Raw genomic sequence first — 23,720 nt, 5'->3', positions numbered from 1 at the left:
TGGATAATTCTCTTTACATGTAAACATGAAAAATAACATACACAAGCACAAATGTATAGACGTATTTACTGTGTTGACCACATGCATGATGTAGGATGAAACTGAGCTGGGTTTGCTGACTTTAGACCCTCTCTCTGACTCCCAGCAGGTCTGGGACTAGACTAATAGACTTTGTTGGTGTATGAAAATGTCTGGTATTAGCACTTCATGAGGATATTTTCACTGTCTGGGGTAACTCTCTTGACATGGAAACAAACATGTAGCCCTAAATGACATACATACACAAGCACAAACACACAGACTTACTGTGTTGACTAAATGCACGATGGAGGACCATCTGTGTCACGTGAACGCTAGCAGGGTTGGTCCTCGAATTGGTTCTGTCTAAAGAGCTTGAAAGGAGTGACTTTGAGTAGGTGGTAAATTTACAATGAGGAAATAAATCAAATTTCATGACTGATATAAAAATGACTGGCTTGTCAATGTTTATTGCATGGGGAAGTATTGAGTAAACAGTGTGAGTCAGTTCAGTCTTCTTTGATAGCAGTTATTATTCACTGTGTGAAACAGTTACATATATTTTAATGGATACGGAAATATGTCAAACAGTGTTTTTTTCTAAAAAAAAAAAAAAAAAAAAAAAAATCAGGGAGAGTGAATGTTATTGTTTTCCATACCTGCATTTTTCAAGATCTCCTCAGACAATGACCCCTGTTGGGCCTCAGACCCTCACTTTGAGAATAACTGGTGCATAACAGACTCCTTTTCAGTGTTTTATTTAATCAGTCTGATTGCATTGTTGTGAGAGTCATAGCTTTACAAACACTCTATGCATCATCACATTTTTAAAGAGGAAAACCAATTAAAAATTGGAATAAACAAGTTTGTCCAGCTCGGTTCCTTAATAGTTGAGTCCACAACAAAAATATTCCACTCTGTGATTTTCTTTCAGTTCGTCACATACATCAGTTCATAACCGAACTTCCCCCTCTACATGCAATGCCTCACCAAAGATGACTACATTATGTGTCAGCATGGAAAACACTGGGTATCTTGTCTTGTCTATTTGGGATGCCAAGTGATTTAAAGAAACAGAAAACACCAAACACAAACCAGGTGCATACAGTTACACCAATTCTGCCCAACAGTGGGCCAGGAAAGTGAAGTATACTTATAAATGTCAGCATGCACACCACAGTGTCCTGATTTTCAATGGGCCTTTTTTTCATAGAGGACCAAATTTAAAATAAAAATCAAAATCAATCAAAATAAAAATGATGGTGATGGTGACTAGATTTCATTTAGCTCTTTAGTTTCAAGGTCCTGGTGTTGTGCATGTTGGTTCACTGTCACAATGTCAAGGCTTACAGGGACACTGTGGGGACTGTGCTATTTCCTATTTTAACATGTCAGTGTCTTCTGTATAAAAGGCTTATTGTGGTGTGGACTGACATCATTGTTAGCTGCTGTCAATTTCCGGAGAAAATGAGAAAACTTCTCAATTTAAACACAAGCAAATATTCATATATTATTGGAAACTTTACACTTCAAATATTGAATTCTGCCTGTACACAAATTGCATATTTTTGCATGATCAGCTGACTTGCTGTGCCATGATGAAAGCCTGTAGTTTACACTATTGTAGCGCTGAATTGGGATTATTTAATTGGAAATGAACTGATAGCTAATTCGTGCCAAATTACACATTTGTCATAGGGTGTTTAAGGTCGGTAATAGCTATTATGTCTTTAGAGATAAAGACACTTGGACTATTTCGAGTATGCAGAGGTAAAATATCAAAAAATATTTTCCCACATACTCGCCCACCGTGTGTCGACAAGCACGAGAGTGAAAGGGTTAATGAAACTGAAATGTAGTGCCGAGCCCCCTCCCTCCGACTCTCCCTCTCTCTGTCAGGGCCCATCCGTCTGAGGGAGGAAACAAAGTTCCTAATCTTCAAACGCCATCTGACACCAAATTATGCCACATAAACTCATGTCAGCGTAGGCAGTCTGAAAACAATCTCCACACCTCCCGGCTTTGAAGAGAAGAAGAAGAAGAAATAGTCAGGGAGTTGCTGTTTGCAAACGATGCAAAGGTGAGTGTAACGCCGACTTACTCGTTCGCTGAGATACTGGTTTGATGTAGCTGAAATGTAGCTAAAAGTTACACAATAAAGCCGAAGTTTTTAGAAGATTAACTCCTGAAAAGTTTTGTCGCGCCGCATTACGTAACTATTGTGGTAAGTAACCCGCCCCGCGTTTTAATGAACCGGACTCTGCACTACGCTAAGTGCTGGCGAAACAACGGTCAAATATTCAGAAAAGAAATGGTCGACCTCTACATTGAGACACCCAGGTATCACCGTTTGCAATATATTAAGCGTAACAGTCGACTCAAGCTTTACTGTTAAAGAAACCAACAGTGAAACGTGTCATTTCAGAGCCTTCAGTAAACAGTTGGCTGTAGCAGCAGAACTATACTGGTGAAATTCCACTTTACACAAGATCTCACACACTAATTAGATGTTGTACAGAGCTTTATGGAGGATGGCTTTATAAGTTGTCCTGTCAATGTCTTACTTACTTAACTGTCAAACCTGTCCTGTGGTGAAATATAACCTACACACTGTAAAGGCTCCCATAATATGTAATATGTCACATCTCTGTCGTGTGTGTGTGTGTGTGTGTGTGTGTGTGTGAGAGAGAGAGAGAGAGAGAGAGAGAGCTAGCACAGGCCACTTTGTATGATAATGTGATTTGCCTGTGTCCAGCTGTCATGATTCAGTCTCATGCCATACATTCTTTAGCGAGGGGGTATTTCTAAAGTGGAGCTGGGTTTATTAACTTTAGACCCCATATTTCAATCCCAGAGCAGGTCTGGGCGTGTTTGCAGACTACACTAACAAACTTTGTTGGTGTATGAGAATTTCTGGTATGAACGCTTCATAAGGACTCTTCACTGCCTCGAGTAATTCTCTTGACATGGAAACAAACGTGTAGCCCTTAATGACATACGTACACAAGTACACATACACACTTACTGTGTTGAGTAAATGCATGATGTGTGTCATGTGAGCACTGGCAGGGTTGGTCCTCGAGGATGGTTCTGTCCCTCGAAAAGGAGTGACTTTGAGTAGGTGGTAAATTTACAAAGAGGAAGTAAGAATCTCACCAAATATGACTGATGTGTGATATATGCTTGTATATTGTATGTCTTCATTGAGAAATTCTGGAATCGTCACAGAGATTATACAGTATACAGATAATGTAGTCAATGTATATATAGTTAACTTCTTGGACTTTTGTAATATACAGTTCCCAGCAGTCTCTCTGACCTACCAAAAGATTATTTTTTTTTAAAGTTGTACTGGAGAGTGGCCTTGTGATTGATGGCATGTTCTAAGAATGTATTAAATGTGCAAGTATGCTCATTGCTCATGGTTATCACATTTCCTAGAATCCTTTTACTGTGTGGAACAGTTAAAGTAAATAATAAACTAATATTTCCTTCAATGTTTCGTTCTGGATTTATATGAATCACTTGATGATCAACACAATAGATTCTAAAGATGGAGAGATTTAACAGATATTGTAATATTTCCCGAGGTCCTTGTTATTCAGTGATTATTAGAGTTAGCTGTCCTTATCTACCCTTGTAATATGTTGACATTGGGTAACAAGTGACTTTGAGAGGCGAGTCTGCTGTAAATTTTTTACCATGCGACACACCCATTCACAGAAGCCTCAGTGTTAATTTACCTGACTGAATTTTATGTTCTCTTGCTTTCATCGAAATATGGGCTTGGACTCTCATAAAGAGTAATTCTCTGGGCAGCAGAGACATGTTCGGTAATACCGTCATAACAGAGGGTAACGTTTATTCCTTAACACGAGAGCTTTACTTCCTCAGATACTGCAGCATTGGTGTTATTTCACAGAAAAGTCAGGAATGACTGTGTTGAACATTTGAATCTTTGAATGAATGTTTTTTTCCTATTACATTTAATACAGTATTGCTTCTGACATTACATGCTTTTCTCTCTCCAGATTTTGACCTCACTGCAACTGGTCTGACTTAAGTTTAAGGACTGACAAGATGCGTTCCAGTGTGGATGGACCACCAAGCTCCCTGGGCAGAAGAGGCACTGAGAGCAACAACAATAACCACCACCACAACAACAACAGAGAAAACAGTGGAAACTCTGGTTCCCAGTATGCACTATGTGCTCTAGGGGTCGGGCTTGTTGCCCTCGGCATCGTGATGATTGTGTGGAGTGTGGTGCCTGCAGACGCAGCCGGCAATAGCAGCAGCAGCAGCGGTTCAGATGAAGATTTTGCTAGTAACAGGAAAAATAAGGCGTCTTCTGTGGCCTTTGTCTTGGTGGGTTCTGGAGTGGTCATGTTGCTGCTGTCTTTGTGTGTTGGAATGAGGAACAAACAGCGGGAACAGCAGAGTCTCCATGCCCAGAACCACAGAGCAGCACCAGCTAGGGAGCAAGACGAAAGAGAAACGTGAGTCCAATCAAGACTTTCTTCCAGGAAGCTTGTTTCCCTTAAAACAAGAGAGGCTTTTGTCTGTGCATTTGTCTTATTTATCTCAAATATTTTTTTGAAAGATTACACCTCTTATTTCTATTATAAATGTCACTGTTGGACAAAATTACTTTACATTATTTTCAAAGCAGTATGAAAATCACTGTTTGGATAGATAATCAATGATACTGCAAATCATACCTGACAGTATTCTTTTTGCTGAAAGCACAGATTTATTAGAAAGGTCATATGCTTCCTTGAAGTTCTGATATCTGAGATTTGAGACAAGACAAAGGTTCAAGAAGCTTACAGATTCACATTTTCAATTTAATAACATCTATGTTTGCTTTTATTTAAAATGAATGTCCGCAGAGCTGAGGAACAGGCCCGGCAGTACGCTGTACCTACTTATGAAGAGGTAGTAGGCAGTGGCCAGTACCCTGTTCGACAGAGCAACCATCGTCCAAGCTCCTCCCACCTACCCTCCTACGATGACCTGGTTGAAGTTGATGGTGTACAGTATGAGTATGAGGGGTCAGAGATCACAACTGCCGGATCACAGCCTACTACAGCTTCCAGTGCTCCTACTGCTGCTACTTCCGCATCAAATCGCAGACCTGGGAAAAATAACCGCAAGCTCCTCCCGATCAAGATCCGCAGGATTAAATCAGAGAAGCTGCACATGAAAAATGCTGATAACTCTCAGCCAGCAGCTGGAATCAGTATAGAACCACTTACTCCACCACCGCAGTATGAGGATAAAGTGCCTCCACTTTAAGATCAAGCTGATCATGTATTAACGAGCTACTGAAATTCCTGGAATCTACTATGATCACCTTTTGTGGAACTGGATCTGCTTTGTTAAGCCAAGACTTGAAGACTGGCTGTTCACGCAGAACATTCTCAGTGGCACTTTGTTATGAAACACAGTATCTGTTTAAATGCATCATTAATGCCACATTACTCCAAAGCAAAGAACAGAAAAAAACTTATTTTTTTACATTTTGGATCTCACTGGATCTCTGACAACGATACAGACAAACGGTGACGGACATAGTTGCTGTATCCTCTCTTACTGAGACAGACTCTGTCACAATGTGGCACATTGGATTCAAAGCACCCACCAAATGCAGCTTTCCTTTATGTCAGCTGACCTCTACAGTGCACTGACTGTGTCTGTGAGTTGACAGTGGAAGAAGTCATAAGACATCATCGAGTGATTATAGTGAGGATTTGTGTGCACACTTTTTAAGATATGCAAAGGGCACTCAGTTTCTGAAGTAGCTGCAGTTAAAGCAGTGTTTCCTTGAGAGGCTTTGCATTACTACTGCCAGCAGGTTACCAAATATAGGCTCCACAGTGAGTGAGCATTGTGTGTATTCAGCTGGCTTGACCTGATGTGGTGTACTGCACAGAAACTTTCCCTCATTGTCAACAATATCATGTTGCATGCTCCTCTAGAGCTTTGCAGGAAATGACAGACAATTTTGATAAGTTTTAAGGGGTGTTGGAGTCCAGGCCCTCTTCCATGTTAGTCTCTTATTTCAGTAGCTTTTGGTTCAGTTTCCTTTGTCTGCCTGCCTGAAAAGCTGAAATGTGGTAATGAGGTCTTCTTTAAATGTGCCAAGATTGAGTGTCTACTTGACAGCACCATTTAAAAGTATTCTATTTTTAACTAAGATAAAACAAAGCTTCTTTAGCATTCATTAGCCACAGCTCCCATGATGCCTAGCAATAGGTACTCTACCAAAACTTAATGGGATATGTAGTTGTTGAATGCCAACAAAATATAACTTGTTTTATCATATAGTATCAAGTTACTTGAATGTTGCTGTCCAGTACAGCAGTGTATTTATTTAACAGGAAGGAAAACCTTGTTTACAGAAGCTAACTTAAAAATGAGATATGACTTCAGCTGATGTTATGGTAGTAGGCATTTCTTTACTGAACAGGACAGGTCTCTTAAAGCTTTCTGAACTACATTTTACCAGTACATTGCACAAAGATGCCAAACCAGTTTATCAATATATCATGGCTAATGAGTTAGCAAACAGTTGCCTAACTACAACTAAAAGCTACAGAATAAGATTAGCATGTCATTACAGTTGTGTTTCTGGTTAACTGATAGAAAACGTAAGTGACAGCTCTCAGTTGCTTCTTAGCTAGGTTTAAAGTCCACCTATTACAGACAAGAATAGCTGGGTCTTTTGTTCATTATTTGCTTAAGGCTTCTCAGTAGCAACTTGTGTTGATCAGTTTTCTGTCACTTTGTCCTTTGCAGGTAGCTTGTAGTTGATATGCATGTTTTATTAGACTCAACCGTACAGTATACATATGCAAAAATAAATAACTGAATAAATAAATGGTAGTTAAGGTATGAAAAGGCCATGCAAAATGATAAATTAGCTGGAAATCAGTTTGGGAGAGAATGGTAGGGGTTGTAGTTAAAAAGTAAATCTGCAATGTGCTGCATTTAATGACTGAAATTTATATGCAGTCTCATCAGTGCAGCACCAGTGGTCACTATTAACGTCACCATTTAAAAGAAATTACTTTCTAGGTAGAAAGAATTTTCCAGGAAGCTCAAGGTCTTTTTTTGTGGTGTCATTTAATGAGTGGTAATGCTAACTGACTCCAGCTGCAGTAGAGTTTGTCCTCGAGTTATACACACTAATGTACAGTTAAATTCCTTTGTGTTCAGAGCAATACTGTTGCTCTTCAAAGCATTTCAAAAGACATTGTATGACTGAACCTGAGCTTCTCCAGTGCAATATTGCTTTGACTCCTACAGACAGTGGGTAGAGAGGGAAGTATATGAGAGCACGATGGAAGGAACTCGTGAATAGTTGAGAGCCTTTTGCTGTAGCTATGGTGAACACTGTCGAGCAGTGAAGGCAGTAGTGTAGTCTCTGCTTCTCTCTGGGCTTGTTTTTGTTCTTATTCAAGATGACCAACAGAGAGACTCTTTGACTGTGCAGCTGTGCCATAATAACAGCAGCTATTGCTCACTGGCTTGCTCATCACCATTCCTCCAACCACAGCTTGACTTGCAGCCCTGTTTTCACTTTTGCAGCTTTGCAGAACATTAATGGAAAGAGAAGAGAGACAGCTCAAGATGGGGAAACAGGTTTCATCATTATACACTATTTTATCAATACATTACAAATTTGGTGAAGTTGCCCCATATTTTTTTCCCTCACTTCATCACCCAGTTCCACGTTGTGTTTGAGTAAAATTAATTAATGCAAAAAAGATACTCAGATAATCAAATTAAAGGCAACAAGGCCATTGAGTCACTTCAGATTCTTCATTGGAATAGAGCACACAACAGATATTTCCACATTTGTGACTTCTTGTTGAAGTTGAAAATTGCAGAATAGGTTATTGATTCTTTATTTTTTGTCATGTTCAGTACTGCAGACATAGTCATTGTACCTCACTGGCAAAGGACCAGATAACTACATGTCTGATTTTATTACTATGTTGTTAAAATGTTTTACATTGATGAATTAACGTGTTTTGATTTAGCTGTCACTTTCTGTTTTACTCAGATTGAGTGCCTGAAACACATGATATTTGTTGTCTTTTTCATTTATTGTTGCTCTGTTGCTTTTTTATTACTTAAATCTATATTTCTTTTTATATGTACTGTGAAAATATACTTTTCTATTCTAATTTGTGTTTGGAAAGAAAACAAATTTATCTCATGGATATTTTAAGAGTAATAAAAGGAGGTATTTGATAATTATCAGTGTTAAAGAAGTGTATTTTGCCATGATTACTACAATATTGTGAGCGTCACTGTTGACTCATACTGTATTCTACTGAACATGTTAACATCCATATTTTCCAACTTAGTCACTGTTCAGCAGTTCTTGGTTAATGTGCAGCTATTCAAACTGAAGGTGAGTGAAATGTCTGGATGCTATTTAGTTGTCAAGGCCCTACATTGCCACATTAAAACATGGTCTCAGAACATGGGCAGTTCTTAAACTCTCCACATTCTTAGCACTGATAAACAGTATCTGCCTTTTTTGCCATAAAAACGAGACAACACATCATAGATCACATTTGTTCTTATTGCTGACAAAAGCACTTATATAGTTTCTTCAGTAGTTGGTCATAACCTGCAGAGTGAGCAACAGAAAACACAATTATAATACACTTCCTGTTTTTCTAAACTGAGGCTTTTGTTTGCTTCAAGTTTCATTGTTTATGCTGGCGTGGTAAAATGAAAGTGCTCCTCACTGTGTTGATCCAGTTGATGTAGGAACTGACTTGAGTAAAGACAGTGGGCTTCTGGAAGACATTGCAACCCTGACCAGAGCCAAAGCTGACCACGCCGTGGACGTCCCAGGAGCCATCAGATTTCTGGCAGATCAGGGGGCCACCAGAGTCTCCCTGTTGGTCAGCACACACACACTGTTGGCTAGCAGCTTATTTAGACACTTAAGTATGGCTACAAGCTATCACTGTGTCATGCTAAAATTTCTCTTTACACAGTTTCAAAGTAAAACTCCTTTCCTACAATCTTTCTAGAGCCTGTTAAGCTCCAACATAGAAATTTTACACTTAACATAACCGATTGCTGTAACTGACTATTAAGTTATTGTTGCATCTTAAGATGACCCTTCCCTGTATGAACTCACATTACAGCCAGCAGTGATGCCATCACCGCCAGCACAGACCATCTTATCTGTTGCCAGGACGCTCCACCAGTCAGACTGTGAGCAGACGTCATGGCCAACTACTGGCAGGAGAGCTTGCTGCAGGATGTCAGCTGGAGGACCATCAGCTTTGGGGAAGAAGCACACTTAACTCAGGTAAGAAACAAAATGTTGCTATGGGAGTTGTTCTTCAGGAGGAGCTGCAGGGAGATCATCTGCTTTTACAGATAGTGTCCCAGGTACACAGTTAGAGGATGACATTTAATACTAAAATTAATGGTGTCCTAAATGCAAATGTAAATGGTGTGCTTCTTGACCTATACTTAACTTTTTTTTTTTATATTTCACTGCTTTCAACCCAAACTCTATTAAAATATTGCATTCTATCATCAGTGGTGGAAAGTAACTAAGTACATTTACAAGTACTGTACTTAAGTACAATTTTTAGGTACTTGTACTTATTTCCATTTTATGCTACTCTACATGTCTACTCCACTATATTTCAGAGGGATATATTTTAACTTTTTACTACACTACATTTATTTGACAGTTGTAGTAACTACTTTCATCTCAGACTAAGATTATAGATACATATACATACAGGATAAGCTTATAAAATACAATATGTTGTTAAAGATTAAAGATAAAATAGTAGTTGGATCCTGTCACATTTCATATGTGAGCTGTTAGTAGTTCCACCAAATAGACATTTTCCCTCAGACTCTGTGACCCTTTGAAGTTGGCTGGAGGGTTGTGAGACACAGGACTAAAAGTAAAAGTACTAAAAGTAGTACCACCTCAACCAGCTACAACAGTAAAATGCTATATACACACTGATGCATCAGTACAGTACTACATGCATCAATTTTTCATTCATACATAGATAGGAGTAAATACACTCTGCTGATAGTACGTATGTATTTCTACTCAAGTAAAATTTTGAATACAGGACTTTCATTGTAATGGATCAAGATATTTCTTCCAACACTGCTTATCATTTCTAATTGTATATAGCTCTAAAACTGACCATAACTTTACAGAAAGCTTTGGTACTAACAAATTCTCCCCTCTGTTGCAATCTGTAATTGAGCTTAAGTCTTGCCCTACAGTGCAAAAGTGTTTACACCGACAAAATTCCAGCAAGACAGGAAACTCACAGGACAGTCAAACATGTCTATAAGTTTGACTGATAAGAGGACTGCAAGCTGAGCAAAATTAGGTCATTTAAACCCTAATTTTAAACATGGTTTATGACACCTTTTTGTTGACAGAAAAGGTTGACCTACACTGACTGGTGTGCAGAGAAACTGACTAGACGGCACTGAGTGCAAAGAATATTTGAATAATTTTCAGAATATCTGTGATGAGGCAGTGACTTTTTTCTGCTGAGGTGGACTGACTCACTGGAGAGTCGACCCCAGCCAGTGACATAGCAGGGAGAACCATGGGGCAGGACGAAGTCCCGGTCTGGGAGGCAGGCTGGCATGATTGTGTCAGAGAAGGTGACAGGGGACGACAGCTGGATCAGGGCAATGTCATTACTGCAAGAGTTGAAACAATCCACCCACATTCAGGAAGTGAAGATAAACAAAACATGACACGTTCTACAGTTTCCCTATTTCAAAAAAAAAAAAAAAAAATCCAGTTAACTGATCATTGATAGTCTGCTTACACATGGTGGCCTGCTGATTACACTCTTCACTTGGACTCATAAGGTGATATTGAGCTGTGTGGACTGCTGTTGCTGTTACCGGCTGAGCAGGATGTTGTAGTCCTCGTGAGTGATGATTTTCGCTGCCCTCTGAGCTATGGAGCCCTCCTCGCTCGCCTTCAGGCTGTGTTTACCCAGCTCCACTCTGTAGTTGTAGCGGTCACTGTGGGATGGCAGATCATATGTTGCTCCCTTGGGGATTTAGACAGTAGTATTGACTTTTCTGCCTGTGTAAAACTGTGATTAAGCTAATGGTGGATCACAGATGCTTGGTAGTCCTGTAGGGGTAATGAATGGTTGTTTGGGTGACCAAACGATTTTTAAATGGCTTTTTTTTCCAACCACAAATTCTCTCTACATGCCACTTTTCATCTCTTCATTCCCCAGAAAAAGCAAAACTATCATTTCCTTTTTGGCAAGGAGTATGTCTTGGGACAGACCTTTGATTTGGCATAGTGTAGTAGATATGAATGTTTTCATGTACTGGGCATATTGTATTACTACTATGGTCAGATTATCATCCAAGTTACAATAATGAACAAATGCCAAATGCTCATTAACATAAAAAAAAAAAAGAAGCCCAAGGTAATGGCTAAAGGCGTAAAAGAACATCTCTGTTAATGAGTCTGACGTGCAGATCATGGTGCATGGTTGCACAGGGCACAGTGACCGTAACCTGGACAGCTTGCCATCATCAAAGTGAAAATGAATTTCAAAGTCACTATAAGTATGTTGCAGGGCAGTGTCAGGGTGGCTGTCCACCTATAAAGTAAATTCACTGCACAATGACTTCAAACAAAGAAAAATCCACCTTTTGGAGTGGCCCAATCAGAACCTAGACCTTTACCCAACAGAGAAGCTGTTCACACCAGACATCCTGAGAATATGGCTGAGCTGAAACAGTAAGGAACAGTAAGGAATACACATGCAGAATTCTTCCTGAACGTTGTGCAGGTCTGGTCTGCAACTACCAGAGGTGCTTGTTTGAGGTTACTGCTGCCAAAGGTGTTCAACAAACTTGTTCAACCAGACATGGTTTAATGCCCGCCTTCTATAAATACACTGAAAGATAAGATGTAGAACAATTATTATAAAATATTTATGATCATAAACAACTATGCTCAAAAATCAGAAACCAGAGGACAAAATCTGCAGCAGTGGATTGTCAGTTATAGAGAAGCTGCAGCACTTCTGCTTAACACCCCAGGTTTTTGAGCTTTAAAAAAATGCTGTATTATGATTTTGATTTAAATTGACAGCCTTCTACTAGTGTTACATTAAACTTACTTGATACAGTGGGCAGCAGTGAGGACCCAGTCAGAGGAGATGAGGGTGCCTCCACAGACGTGCCTCCAGCGCCCACTGCTGTCCGACTGGAGTGAGATCTGAGCAGAGAACAAAGGAGGACAGTGAGTGTTACTACACATTAAAATTTCACTCCAACACCCTACAAATCAATTTCATCCCTCTATGTCTGCTCTGAAATTCTACACTTCTAAAATCTAGAGGATTCAGAAAGTAAATGTGTAGAAATAGGTGTCACTTGTTGTGGTGAAATGAAAATGTAGAGTTCATGATGTTCTGCAGTTATAAGAGTGAACATATCTTTACACGTTTAGGCCAAACCTTACCTGCCAGGGCCAGCTGTGAGGCCTGACATCTTCTCCTGCCACCACCCTGCTCAGCACAGGAGGGAAAGTGGGAAGACCACATCCATAGGCTGGGACAAGGTAAGTAATCTATATTGTGATTTTAGCACCAAACTACACATGGAAATCAGTAGGTAATGGTGTAAGTTTTAATTATTTGTAAGCATGAACATCCAATGAACATCCAAGTTCAGTGAAACTTTAAAAAATCTATTTTTTCAAATAAAATGTAATTATTAGCGCTCTTCTAATAAGTCTAATAAGGGACTATTGATCTGGATTACACCACAGCAAATGATGTCAAAGTAATACATGTGAGAGGATTTAAGCTTTCTTACCATTAGCTACCATGAAAGCAAGAATCACCAGGCTCCTCATGGCTGTAGAGTATGTACTTAAAGCCTAAATCTTGTGTTTAAAAACAGGCCTGTATTTATACTGTAGGCTAGGAACTTCTCTCCAGTAAAAAGACTGGTCTGGGAAACCTGGCCGACTCATGCAGAAAGTCAAACAACTGAGCATACAGCATGTGGTTGGTGATAGGATTTTCCCATTGCTGTCCCCCTGGGGGAACACTGAAACTTTTTCTGCTATAATAGTATCATTTATCTAACTTCATACTTTATATAGTTGTCAGAATAAAACTAGCTCAATATTCACTCTCCTCAGGTTTGCATATTTTTTGGGAAACTGCTGACCCTGTACAAAAGATGTTACAAAACAAAATGACACAAAACCTTGATATTTCATTTTATTTATAGTTCAAAATGTTATTTATTTTTATATGTCCATATAGTTTCTTTCATCCCCAAAGACTATCCTCTCAATAGGCCACCATTTTCTGTGGAGGAGATGATAGAGACATGTTAGATTTGGTGCAGCACATAGATTTCAGTGGAAGAATTAACTTATTTTCTTTAGAATGATCCAGATTCTTTGTTAAGCTCATCTTTGAAATCTGAATGAAATAGCACAGATGAAAAAAGACTTGTAGGTTTGGGGGTTCAACCCCTGCAGTCCGTCAATGAGAGAGGTTCAGGAACTTACAGAGCTGATCCAGTCGCTGTAGGCGCTGACACGGGTGAAGACAGTGGGCTTCTTGGCCAAGTTGCACTTGATGCCAGAGCCAAAGCTGACGATACCGTGAACCTCCCAGGCACCATCAGCGTTCTGGCAGTTCAGAGGACCGCCAGAGTCTCCCTGAATCAGGTGAGAGCAAACATATGATCAAAAATTCCACATTTAACAGTAACTTCTTGTCCTGGAAAGACACTCAGTGAGTCTAGTGTTTACATCTAACATTACTCATGATACCTTACAGACCTTCCTTTTTTTTAGACCCTTTAACTGACACTCTTCCACTGAAATACTGTAGGTTATTCACAAAACAGAATAAAAATCTGATTTTCAAATCAAATTTCAATCCAGCTTTTTTGGAGAATAACATCACAAGAAGTCAGTTAAAGGACTAAGATATAAAGGAACAGAAGTCTGACTGTTTGTAAGTGGAACAATTATTATCATTATTGCAAAGTTCTTAAGCTTACATATTCAGTTGCTTTGCTTGTGTTATCCGTTAACAGTCCAAAACCCAAAGATATTTTGTTCAGTATCACAGAAGACTAAGAAAACCAGCCAATATTCACACTATAGAAGCTGAAACCAGTAAATATTATGCAATTATGCTTGAAAAATGACTGAAACAATTAATAGATTATAAATAGTTGCTGATAAATTTTCTGATGATTGATTAATTCATTAAATAACTAATTTTTGCAGCTGCAAATGTGCATAGAAATGATTAAAAAATAAATATATAAATTTATGATGTGTTATTTTATATAAATAATGTAATTGTGTCATTCATTATTTTAGACTCACATTGCAACCAGACATAACTCCATCTCCGCCTGCACAGACCATGGTTTCCTTCACCTGGAAACCCCACCAGTCAGGCTTGGAGCAGGTGGCGTGGTCCACCACAGGCAAGAGAGCCTGCTGCAGGATGTCGGCAATGGGACCTCCAGCTGAGTGGAGGAGAGATACATACATGCTCAAGCATGGTCAGCTCAGGTAAAAGACAACTGCAGCACAGTAAAACAGTGCTTTTAGATGAAGCAAAACAAACACTGTCCATCCATTCTCTTAAACTTAGACAGCTGCATCTGCAAATGTGCTTAGTGTAATTCTGTGTGTTGTGGCTTTGATATAATTATAATAATAATTATCAATAACATTTTTGTCAGATATTGTAAGTATTGTCTTTAATAACTTTGATTATGTGTGATCAGCTGGTCATTATAGGAAAATAGTCTCTTTGAGGCCATCTGACATCAAATAACATGACCTAATCTGTAATGTTTTTACATTTACCTTTTATAATGCACTGCATATACCTATATACATATATCTGTATATCTGTCAATTCTGTATATTACCCTAAATACTAAGAAAGTTTATAATACCTCATTATTAAAACTATAGTAAATAATGTGTTCTCCACTGCAACTGTCACAATTATATACAGTTTTTGTTTTGTTTTTTTTGAGACAAAATACAAACTGGATTAAAACACGCTAATCATATTCAATTAAATTAAACTGAATATGTCTCAAACAGAGGAAAGAGACTGAGCACTCACTATAGAGGCGACCCCATCCAGTGACGTAGCAGGGCTCATTATGGGGAAGGATGAAGCCAGCAGTGGGGAGACAAGCAGCCATGATGGCATCAGAGAAGGTAACAGGGGACTCCAGCTTGATCAGGGCAATGTCATTACTGGAGAAGAAACACACTCATTTAGATCCACCATAGACTCGACTTTCTACTGTTATTACCTGTAGCATTTACTGAAATCATCTTTTTGGTTTTCAGCAAAGTCTTTCAATTCATAGCCGTATCCTTAATGTTTTACCGGATGAAGAGAGGGTTCCACTTCTCATGCACGATGATGTTAGCAGTGCCCATGAACACAGCAGCCTCCTCTGTCTCCACCAAGTTGTGCTTTCCCATGGCCACTCTGTACTCCTTGCCATTGCTGTAAGTTCACAGGGGGAAGAATATGAAGCAGTAAAGCACTAAAGTACCTTTTCAAACAAAACACAATCACTAGCTAATCACAAACCATGTCATCAAGATTCTATGTGGAAATATGGTCCTCCTAACAGGTCTTTTCAGTTAATATAATGTACCCATGAGCTAAAAATCTGTTGAATAATATTACTGAATAATTAGCTGCTATTCCACCTTTGGTCACTTGGTTCTGAGAATTTCTTGAAACAATTCAAAATGTATTAGAAACAAATGAAATTGCCACAAATACTCATGGATAACACACATAGTATTTGTGTCGGTGTTAACATAGAGTTATAATAACCTATGAGCAATTGTTTTGTGCTCCACTATTTCATACCTGATACAGTGAGCAGCAGTCAGGACCCACTGGTTAGAGATTAGGGTACCTCCACAGGTGTGTCTCCACTCTCCCTGTCTGTTATACTGCAGGGAAATCTAAAACACATATATGAAGAAAATCAGTTGTCTTAAAGCTTTCTTTTTTTCTTTTCTGTGTCATTTGTTTGGTGTTCTTGTTATGGGTAATGTTTTTTTTTCATGTAGTTTGAAGTGTACATGTCCTGATGGGAGTTCACCACTTCCTAACCCTTTTATTCCATTAAAATTGATTTATTTCCCCTTTTTATGTCTTTTATGTCTCTTAACAATAGTTCTAATGCATCTTTTCACATAAGTTTTCCTTGCCCTTTCTCTTTCAGAATTCATATATTTATTTTCTGTGGCTCCACATCGCTTGATATTGTGAGAGTTTTGGTCTCTGTTCTACATGTAGCTTTCTGCAGTGTCTGTCTCAGTTTACCTGCCAGGGCCAGCTGTGAGGCCTGACATCCTCTCCTCCAACCACCCTGCTCACCACAGGTGGGAAAGTGGGCAGGCCACACCCATAGGCTGAGGGGACAGACAGGCATAATTTTTTTTAATTGCTGCACATAACATAATTATTAATCTGGATTTAGTCTGTAGAGAAACCAAGTGAACACAGCTAGAGACAGGTGGCTGTAACACTGTGTGTCATGTTTTTAGCAACGGAAAGATTCTTACCACCAGCAACGAAGAGAGCGAGCACCACAAACTTCATCATGTCTGTATCTCCACGGTTTGCAGTAAAACATCTGACACATATATATCTTTCAGGTTACGTAACCTTCAAAAAACTGTATTGGATTCTTGGAGATTTGCTGTTTCACAAATCTTAACGCCAGGGTGGAGCTTAGTGGACATCAAAACGGCCAGAAATGGACAGGAATACTAGGCCAAGGCCAACGTGTCCTGGAGTTCTGTATGTTTTTGAACTTGTTTGTTGAACCAGTCAGTGGAATGAAGGGTTTTTATCTTTTACGTTCAAGAGCTGGAGTTGATACAAAGATCCTTATTTCATATCAAATGTAGCATTCCCTTCTCTGACTCCCTTATGAAAGAGAAATATTGCCTCCTTCAGCAGCTGAAGTTCCCATTACTTATGAAAGCATTTAATGTTTCATGTGACTGTACTGCATTAGTTAAACAGAAGTAAGCAGCACATCACATACTGAAATTCCCTTTTCAATAAAAGTACATTAAATACAAAATCATGATAATAATTCCACAGCAAAATTCCACAAAGAAAAAAAAGGTGGATTGGTGAAAATAGTTAAGTGCCCATTGAGAAACTACAACTGCAGTACCTACTGGTCATGCTCCAAAAAAGCAATGAATGATTATAAACTGCTAGAGTAAAATACAACTTTATTACACATCAGATAATTACATGATTTGTCTGTATCAGTGTCCATTGTTGCATGTTTTATCATTTGCCACTCAAGTGTTTTATGTGTGGAAACTGCTTATTCATCACAAACATTTCTAGCAATTTCAAAAGTGTGCAATTTATCGTATATATTTTGCTATTATTTGAGGCTGTTCATATCCATATGCATACACATAGAGTAAGGTGCATAATTTTCTGTTACCCATACCAGAAATAGACTTGGTGCTAAAAACAAAACAGTGAAAAGTAACTAAAATCCTAAGTGAACATTGTTTATTTTCATGTATAAAAATAGGGTGGCACTTTAATTTTCTTTGACTGAATAAGACTTATGGACAAACCATGTTCAACTAAACATATAACCACAGATTATAAACATCATCTTTTACTTTAAAGTTATCCAAGGCCAGCTTGGGTCACTTTGAGACATCTGTGAGGTTCACACAGAGGTTGAGGGGGGGAGATAAGGTGTATTTGGGTATATCTGTGGTTACTTATCTCCAAGGTTGATTTATTTTTCCCACCTACTTTTCCAGGCTGTGCTTTTGCAAATGTTAAGCAACACACTCGAGTTCTGTTAAAGCACTATATAAGAAGGGGCAGGGCCCCCTAAACTTCTGCTGAAGACAGTCACAATGAAGTTCGTGATCTTGGCTTTGTTTGTTGCTGGTGGTAAGCTCTGATACTCCTCTGACCAGACAATTGCATGTTTTGCTACATACAGCTGTCTGCACTCCTTTTACATTAAGTGATCTACATTAGTTACCATCATGAATGACCATATTGTACTGTTCTGTACTGTCTCTCAGCCTACGGGTGCGGCCTGCCCACCTTCCCCCCCACCATCACCAGGGTGGTTGGTGGAGATGATGTCCGTGAGAACAGCTGGCCCTGGCAGGTATACTCCTTTAAATCTCTCAGTTCTGTCTTCTATCCATTTCCTATTGTCATACAACATGTGCCGTTCTTGTCTGTTTTCCTCAGGTGTCTCTGCAGTACAAGAGTGGCAGCAACTTCTACCACACCTGCGGTGGCACTCTGATCTCCAACCAGTGGGTCCTCACTGCTGCTCACTGCATCGGGTATGGCTTAAAAAGTTTAGGAAACGTGAAGAAGGCATGCAAGGCGCAGAAGACAAAGAGAGTCAGGCCTGTAGTAGACAGGGTACTTATCATACTCTGTGACAGAGTACAGAAGGAAGAGTAAAGTTTGGATTTGCTATTTAAAAATGTACTTGATCACTTAAGCAGCCCTATAAGTAAAATACACTGTATATATACAGTATATCATTTGTTAGTATTGTTACTTTTATTCAATTAAATAATTGAAGGGGTTAGGGTTAGGGGGAGTTAAATGGCAACAGTAGGACTGTACTAATACAATGCTGCCATTAGTAGTCAAGGTAAGGAATGACAATTAAATACATTAGTTCCCTTAAGTTCAATTACTGCCTCAAAAACAAGAGTAAACCCAACTTGAAATGGCAGTTGCTATGAATATAATTGAAGTTATCTTAACTTGAAATTGTGAATTGTGAAATTGACAAGATAAAGCATTTCTTGACTGGATAATGTAACAGAGTTAGTTGTTTTAACTCAAGAAAATCAATTTTAAACAACAAATGATGATTAATTACACAACTTGTATAACTTAACATTTTGCGTTGAAACAAAGCTTATCTTTAAATTGTGTTTTATGACTTATATTTAAGGCAGCAATTGAAATGAATTTTTAAGTTGAACCACATCAATTATTACAGTGTGGTAGTAGGGGTAATTGTATTGGTACTTGTTGTAACTAACTTGGCTGTTTTAAGTGAATAGATCCCTGCCTTAAGCAACTTCTGATTTGTTTGTTTATTTATTTTTCTTTTTATTTATTTTGTGGCCAAGCAGCAGTCGCACCTACAGAGTCTATCTGGGAAAACACAACCTGAAGAACAATAATGAGGCTGGTTCCATTGCCATCAGCCCCAGCAAGATTGTCGTCCATCCACAGTGGGACTCTTACAGAATCCGGTGGGTTCAGTTATAATAATGATATATGGTGGGCCACATATTATGCTGCTGTGATCATTTTGTTTTAAGTATTTGCTATTAGTGCTTGTTAGTATTCTGTTTTTTAGTTGTTCTGCTTGTATTCACATTCCAGCAATGACATTGCCCTGATCAAGCTGTCGACTCCTGTCACATTCTCTGACACCATCATGGCTGCCTGCCTTCCCAACTCTGGTGACATCCAGCCTCATGGAGCTCCCTGCTATGTCACTGGCTGGGGACGTCTCTGGAGTAAGTTATAGCAACAAAACGTCCTCGCAAAAACAAACAGACAAAAGACAACTGTCAACCAAGGCTTGGAACATTAATGTGTTGATACATCAGTTATGTTTTATAAGTATTCCAGTTGAATCCGTATGATCACAGGACTCAATAAGTTAATCATCCACTGAAATGTCATCGGCCATGAACAAGACAGGACTGAAGTGGCTGAGTCCAGTTTCAAGATCATTTTTAATCATGCCTTGGTTTTGTCTCTCCTCAGTCTTACGACTTAAAACCTTCCACTGATTTCCCAATAAACCAAAAATAACAAAGTTACATCTTAAGGGATTACACCTCAACCTTATGCATAAAATAAGTAGAAATGATTTGCATGTTTTAAAGAGATAGAATATGATACAGGCTCCGACATACAGACAAGAATTATAATCTCTGTTGATCCTTACAAAGCTTTTTAATCTTCAAGAAATGTAGTTTTTTACCTGCTTTTGAACTGGTTTTGAGTGCAGTCCTGAGTGTGAATGTGCTTTTCTCCTCTAAAGCTGGAGGTCCTATTGCCGACATCCTGCAGCAGGCCCTCCTTCCCGTGGTTGGCCACTCCACCTGCACCAGGTCTGACTGGTGGGGCAGCCTGGTCACCACCAGCATGGTCTGTGCTGGAGGAGACGGACAGCTGGCTAGCTGCAACGTGAGTCTGATTTATTTTATTTTACAAACTTATGTAAATCTAGTTTTTGTAAAACACACACCCAGACATATCTCTGTATCTCTGATCTATGAATTTTCAAATCACACTTACCATCATTTGTCTTTTTGGCCTAACATCACAATTGCCCTTGTTACTCTTTAGGGAGACTCTGGCGGTCCTCTGAACTGCCAGAGCCCCGATGGCTCCTGGGAGGTCCACGGTGTGGTGAGCTTTGGCTCAAGCATGGGATGCAACTACCCCAAGAAGCCCTCTGTCTTCACCAGGGTCAGTGCCTACATCTCCTGGATAAACAACGTAAGTGGAAAAGCACTGCATACTTAAAAAAATCTCAGAAACTGTTTTATATAAAAGTTGGAAAACATTTCCATTTAAAATTTTTGGCAAAATTCAGCAAGTTTACCTAAAATATTCCATGAAGTTACACAAATTTTGAAATACCACAGTTATAATCATCTCAGTTTTTAACTTAAACTTCAAGTACTTGGTAGCTCAGAAGAAAAGTGAATGGAAATGTTGTGATAAAGTACAGATTCCATAGCACCCTATTTCAAAATATTGATTTTATGCTTTCTTTTTTCCAGGTGATGGCCAGCAACTAAGATGTGGACTGGTTTGTGTCACTGTTGGTTGTTGCACTTGACAGTCAAATAAAGAATGTAGTGGTTTAACAGTGTCCTCTATATTGGTAATTGGGTCAGACAACTGTCACAAAAGGCCCATCTTCTCCTTCTTCCTAAGTCATAGATCATCTCCATCATGTGTTCCTCCAGTGCATTATACAAAAGGTCTCTCTTTGGCAAATGATAAGGTTCCCTGACCGCTGTAAAAATGTTCTTGGATTCCATGAAGAAAAGAAATCTGGATGTAACTGCAAAGAACATGATGACTACCAATTACACCTGAACAGTGATGACCTCCTTTTAAACTACCTGAAACAACTTGAAGTAAACAAATCCAAACAACAATGTACATTGTTTCATATGAGTGAAATAATGAGGATTGAAAGTAAACAAAACTTATTTTGGCATCATTTTACAGTTATAGGTCACATTAGGTCTGTAGAGGAACATTTAATAAAAACATAAATCTCTACAACACCCCTACAGGTTTGTAACATAACAACAACAACAACAACAAAAAAGCATGTGAAAAGACAATGCACACAAACATACTGCTCTGTTGCAGAGGTTCTTTTCCTTGTCTTCCGATTAATATTTCACATCCTCCATTTCTTCTTTTATAATCACTGGAATACAGGTCTTCATATTGGTGAGACCTGAACACGCTGTTAACAAAGTCATCCAGGAGCTCGACCTCACCTTTATAGCCTTCATTTTTAATTGAGTCAAACCTGAAGTTTGATCTCCCTAGCTGCTCCTTCAGTTGTTTGTTTTCTTCCTGTGTTGCCTCCAGTTCATGTTTCAGGGCTTTGTATTGATCTAACAGCTGGTACTGCAGGATGAGTGCATCCATCTGTTTTCGTGGCACCAGATCACATTCACCTTTAAAACCTAAAAGACAAAACAAGCCATAAGCTTTGTTTTAACATGACATAAATGTTATACAAATATGATATCTGCTTTTGCTTCCATACCTGTAGATAACTCAGACAATGTGGTCTGATTGGCTTCAGGAGGAACCGTGGCTGCAGAGCATTTTCTCTTCCGGCCTGTTCCTGGTTTACCCTTCCTGTGATACGCAGCAGTGCATGATTTAACAGATGAAGAGAAAGATAACACTGCACAAATTCAAAGTAAACTACACGATACGAACACAGGAAACGTTGTTGTGGCTGAGAGGAATAAGACCACTGATTAAATGTCAGCTGACAGAGCACTAACCCTGCAGTTCCCCGTGCAGTCCTCTGAACGTTATGGTCAAAAATAGAGGGTACAAAATCTGGGCTGTCACAGTTCATTGATGGCTGCCCTGATATGAAAATACATGACAATAAAGGCGTTACGTGACATCACCCCATCCTCCTTGTTTCGTACAGAACAAATACTTTAAATTAGCGACCTTACCTGATATGAAGTGTGGGCTACACACACGAGCATTTTTGATGATCGCTTCAGTCCAATCATTTCGTCATTTAACCACAGCTGTCTTCTGTGTTTTTGACGAACAGTGGCAGCTGGTATGCGTTGAAACTTGGCCCATGTATCTAGGGTTTTGCTGTACTAATACCCCGTTGTAAGTTGCCATATAATTCTCCTAGGTGTGAACGTGAGGGTGAATGGTTGAACCCCCCCAACGACCCTCAAAGGATAATGTTACATAATATAACTTAACCTAAATTAAGGACACTTAAATCATAGATTTCCCAGATATCCCAACTGGATGTCAGGGATCACGAAAATGACATAGTCCCAAAATACTGGATGAGCTGGTTTGCATGAGTTTTGCCGCAGGTCCATATTTTTGTTGCTGGTGTAAGTAGTGCACCACTACATGAGGAGTTACCACATGTGACCACCAGATGTCCCTAGTAGGCGAGGACTTCACATCAAAGAGTTTTGACGAAAAAAACGAGAGAGATATCCCCTCGTTCACTTTCGTCGTCGGCCAACTAAGATCTCGCTGAGTTATGAGTGACATGTCCAGTTTCAGGTCTCGAAACCCAAACAAGTGACATTTCTCTGACCTACATAACAAAATCCCGTGTGTTTTCGAGTTGCTGGTTTTATACAGTCAGCTAATGATAAACACCTTTGATTAGGATCGACTGTTGTGGGGACGTACGAATCAGAGACCAAATATTAACAATGCAGAACTAAAGAGACAGGTTCACTGCCAGAGACAAAGCCAAAGAACATCTCATGTCATCATGGCATCATGTTCACATAAGTAAAGATGAATTGCCTCCGGATGAACTCACCTGTTCATCTTATTTGCAAACTTATCTTTTTATCTTGTCTTTTTGTATCAAGTCCAGCATAAAGTGTGTGATGATTGAAAACAAAACAAACAAACAACCCCCACCCCTAAAAACAGTGTTCAGATACATGAGATACATGGGCTCTATAAAAAAAATGTCTTATATACATACATTTAAAAAATTTAAAAGTCTTTAAAAGTGTTTTTTTAATTTTACATTTTATATATTTGTTAACTGTTAAAGAGAAAAGTTACATTTTCTGTAAACCGTTGTTATAAATGTTTTCTCACCCCCTTTTTTTATTTTTCCCTTTTCTTTTTCTTTCTTTCTTTCTTTGTTTTTATTTATTTATTTATTTATTTTTGCAAAGCCAAAATATAATTCTGTTTTAGTCGTGGCATAATTTGCTCTCTCTGTCACCATGAAACTACAGAACAAGCTTTACTTTGGAAATCTCAAGAACACTATGG

General features: G+C 38.9%; 4 protein-coding genes and 1 long non-coding RNA gene across 5 annotated transcripts; 3 read left to right on the top strand and 2 right to left on the bottom strand.

The window, feature by feature from the left end:
- The first annotated feature begins 1,884 nt into the window (after positions 1–1,884).
- tmem51a (transmembrane protein 51a) lies at positions 1,885–8,283 on the top strand. Its single transcript, XM_018688970.2, has 3 exons — positions 1,885–2,098; positions 4,050–4,514; positions 4,908–8,283. The coding sequence occupies exons 2-3, from the start codon at positions 4,099–4,101 to the stop codon at positions 5,311–5,313; spliced, it is 822 nt and encodes a 273-aa protein (XP_018544486.1). The 5' UTR covers positions 1,885–2,098; positions 4,050–4,098; the 3' UTR covers positions 5,314–8,283.
- Positions 8,284–8,593: 310 nt separating this feature from the next.
- Positions 8,594–13,051, bottom strand: LOC108891700 (chymotrypsin-like elastase family member 2A). Its single transcript, XM_018688972.2, has 8 exons — positions 12,901–13,051; positions 12,545–12,633; positions 12,201–12,298; positions 10,954–11,076; positions 10,607–10,743; positions 9,185–9,330; positions 8,784–8,936; positions 8,594–8,662 (listed from the first exon to the last, which is right to left on the bottom strand). The coding sequence occupies exons 1-8, from the start codon at positions 12,938–12,940 to the stop codon at positions 8,645–8,647; spliced, it is 804 nt and encodes a 267-aa protein (XP_018544488.1). The 5' UTR covers positions 12,941–13,051; the 3' UTR covers positions 8,594–8,644.
- Positions 13,052–13,300: 249 nt separating this feature from the next.
- Positions 13,301–16,809, bottom strand: LOC108891701 (chymotrypsin-C). The gene is made up of 8 exons (XM_018688974.2): positions 16,679–16,809; positions 16,437–16,525; positions 15,975–16,072; positions 15,477–15,599; positions 15,204–15,340; positions 14,444–14,589; positions 13,610–13,762; positions 13,301–13,403 (listed from the first exon to the last, which is right to left on the bottom strand). Exons 1-8 carry the CDS (start codon positions 16,716–16,718, stop codon positions 13,386–13,388), a joined length of 804 nt encoding a protein of 267 aa, XP_018544490.1. The 5' UTR covers positions 16,719–16,809; the 3' UTR covers positions 13,301–13,385.
- Positions 14,518–15,332, top strand: LOC127142559 (uncharacterized). Its single transcript, XR_007813385.1, has 2 exons — positions 14,518–14,635; positions 15,182–15,332. It is a non-coding gene; the product is annotated as an uncharacterized LOC127142559 (long non-coding RNA).
- A 1,167-nt stretch (positions 16,810–17,976) lies between the features above and the next one.
- On the top strand, positions 17,977–21,040 carry LOC108891702 (chymotrypsin-like elastase family member 2A). Its single transcript, XM_018688975.2, has 8 exons — positions 17,977–18,056; positions 18,194–18,282; positions 18,369–18,466; positions 19,280–19,402; positions 19,536–19,672; positions 20,206–20,351; positions 20,514–20,666; positions 20,954–21,040. Exons 1-8 carry the CDS (start codon positions 18,020–18,022, stop codon positions 20,969–20,971), a joined length of 801 nt encoding a protein of 266 aa, XP_018544491.1. The 5' UTR covers positions 17,977–18,019; the 3' UTR covers positions 20,972–21,040.
- The last annotated feature ends 2,680 nt before the right edge of the window (positions 21,041–23,720 follow it).

The sequence above is a fragment of the Lates calcarifer genome, linkage group LG6, assembly GCF_001640805.2.
Source record: "Lates calcarifer isolate ASB-BC8 linkage group LG6, TLL_Latcal_v3, whole genome shotgun sequence".
In the NCBI taxonomy this organism is placed as follows: domain Eukaryota; kingdom Metazoa; phylum Chordata; class Actinopteri; family Centropomidae; genus Lates; species Lates calcarifer.
The sequence above is the reverse complement of the archived record's forward strand: the minus strand, read 5'-3'. Positions and strand labels throughout refer to the sequence as shown.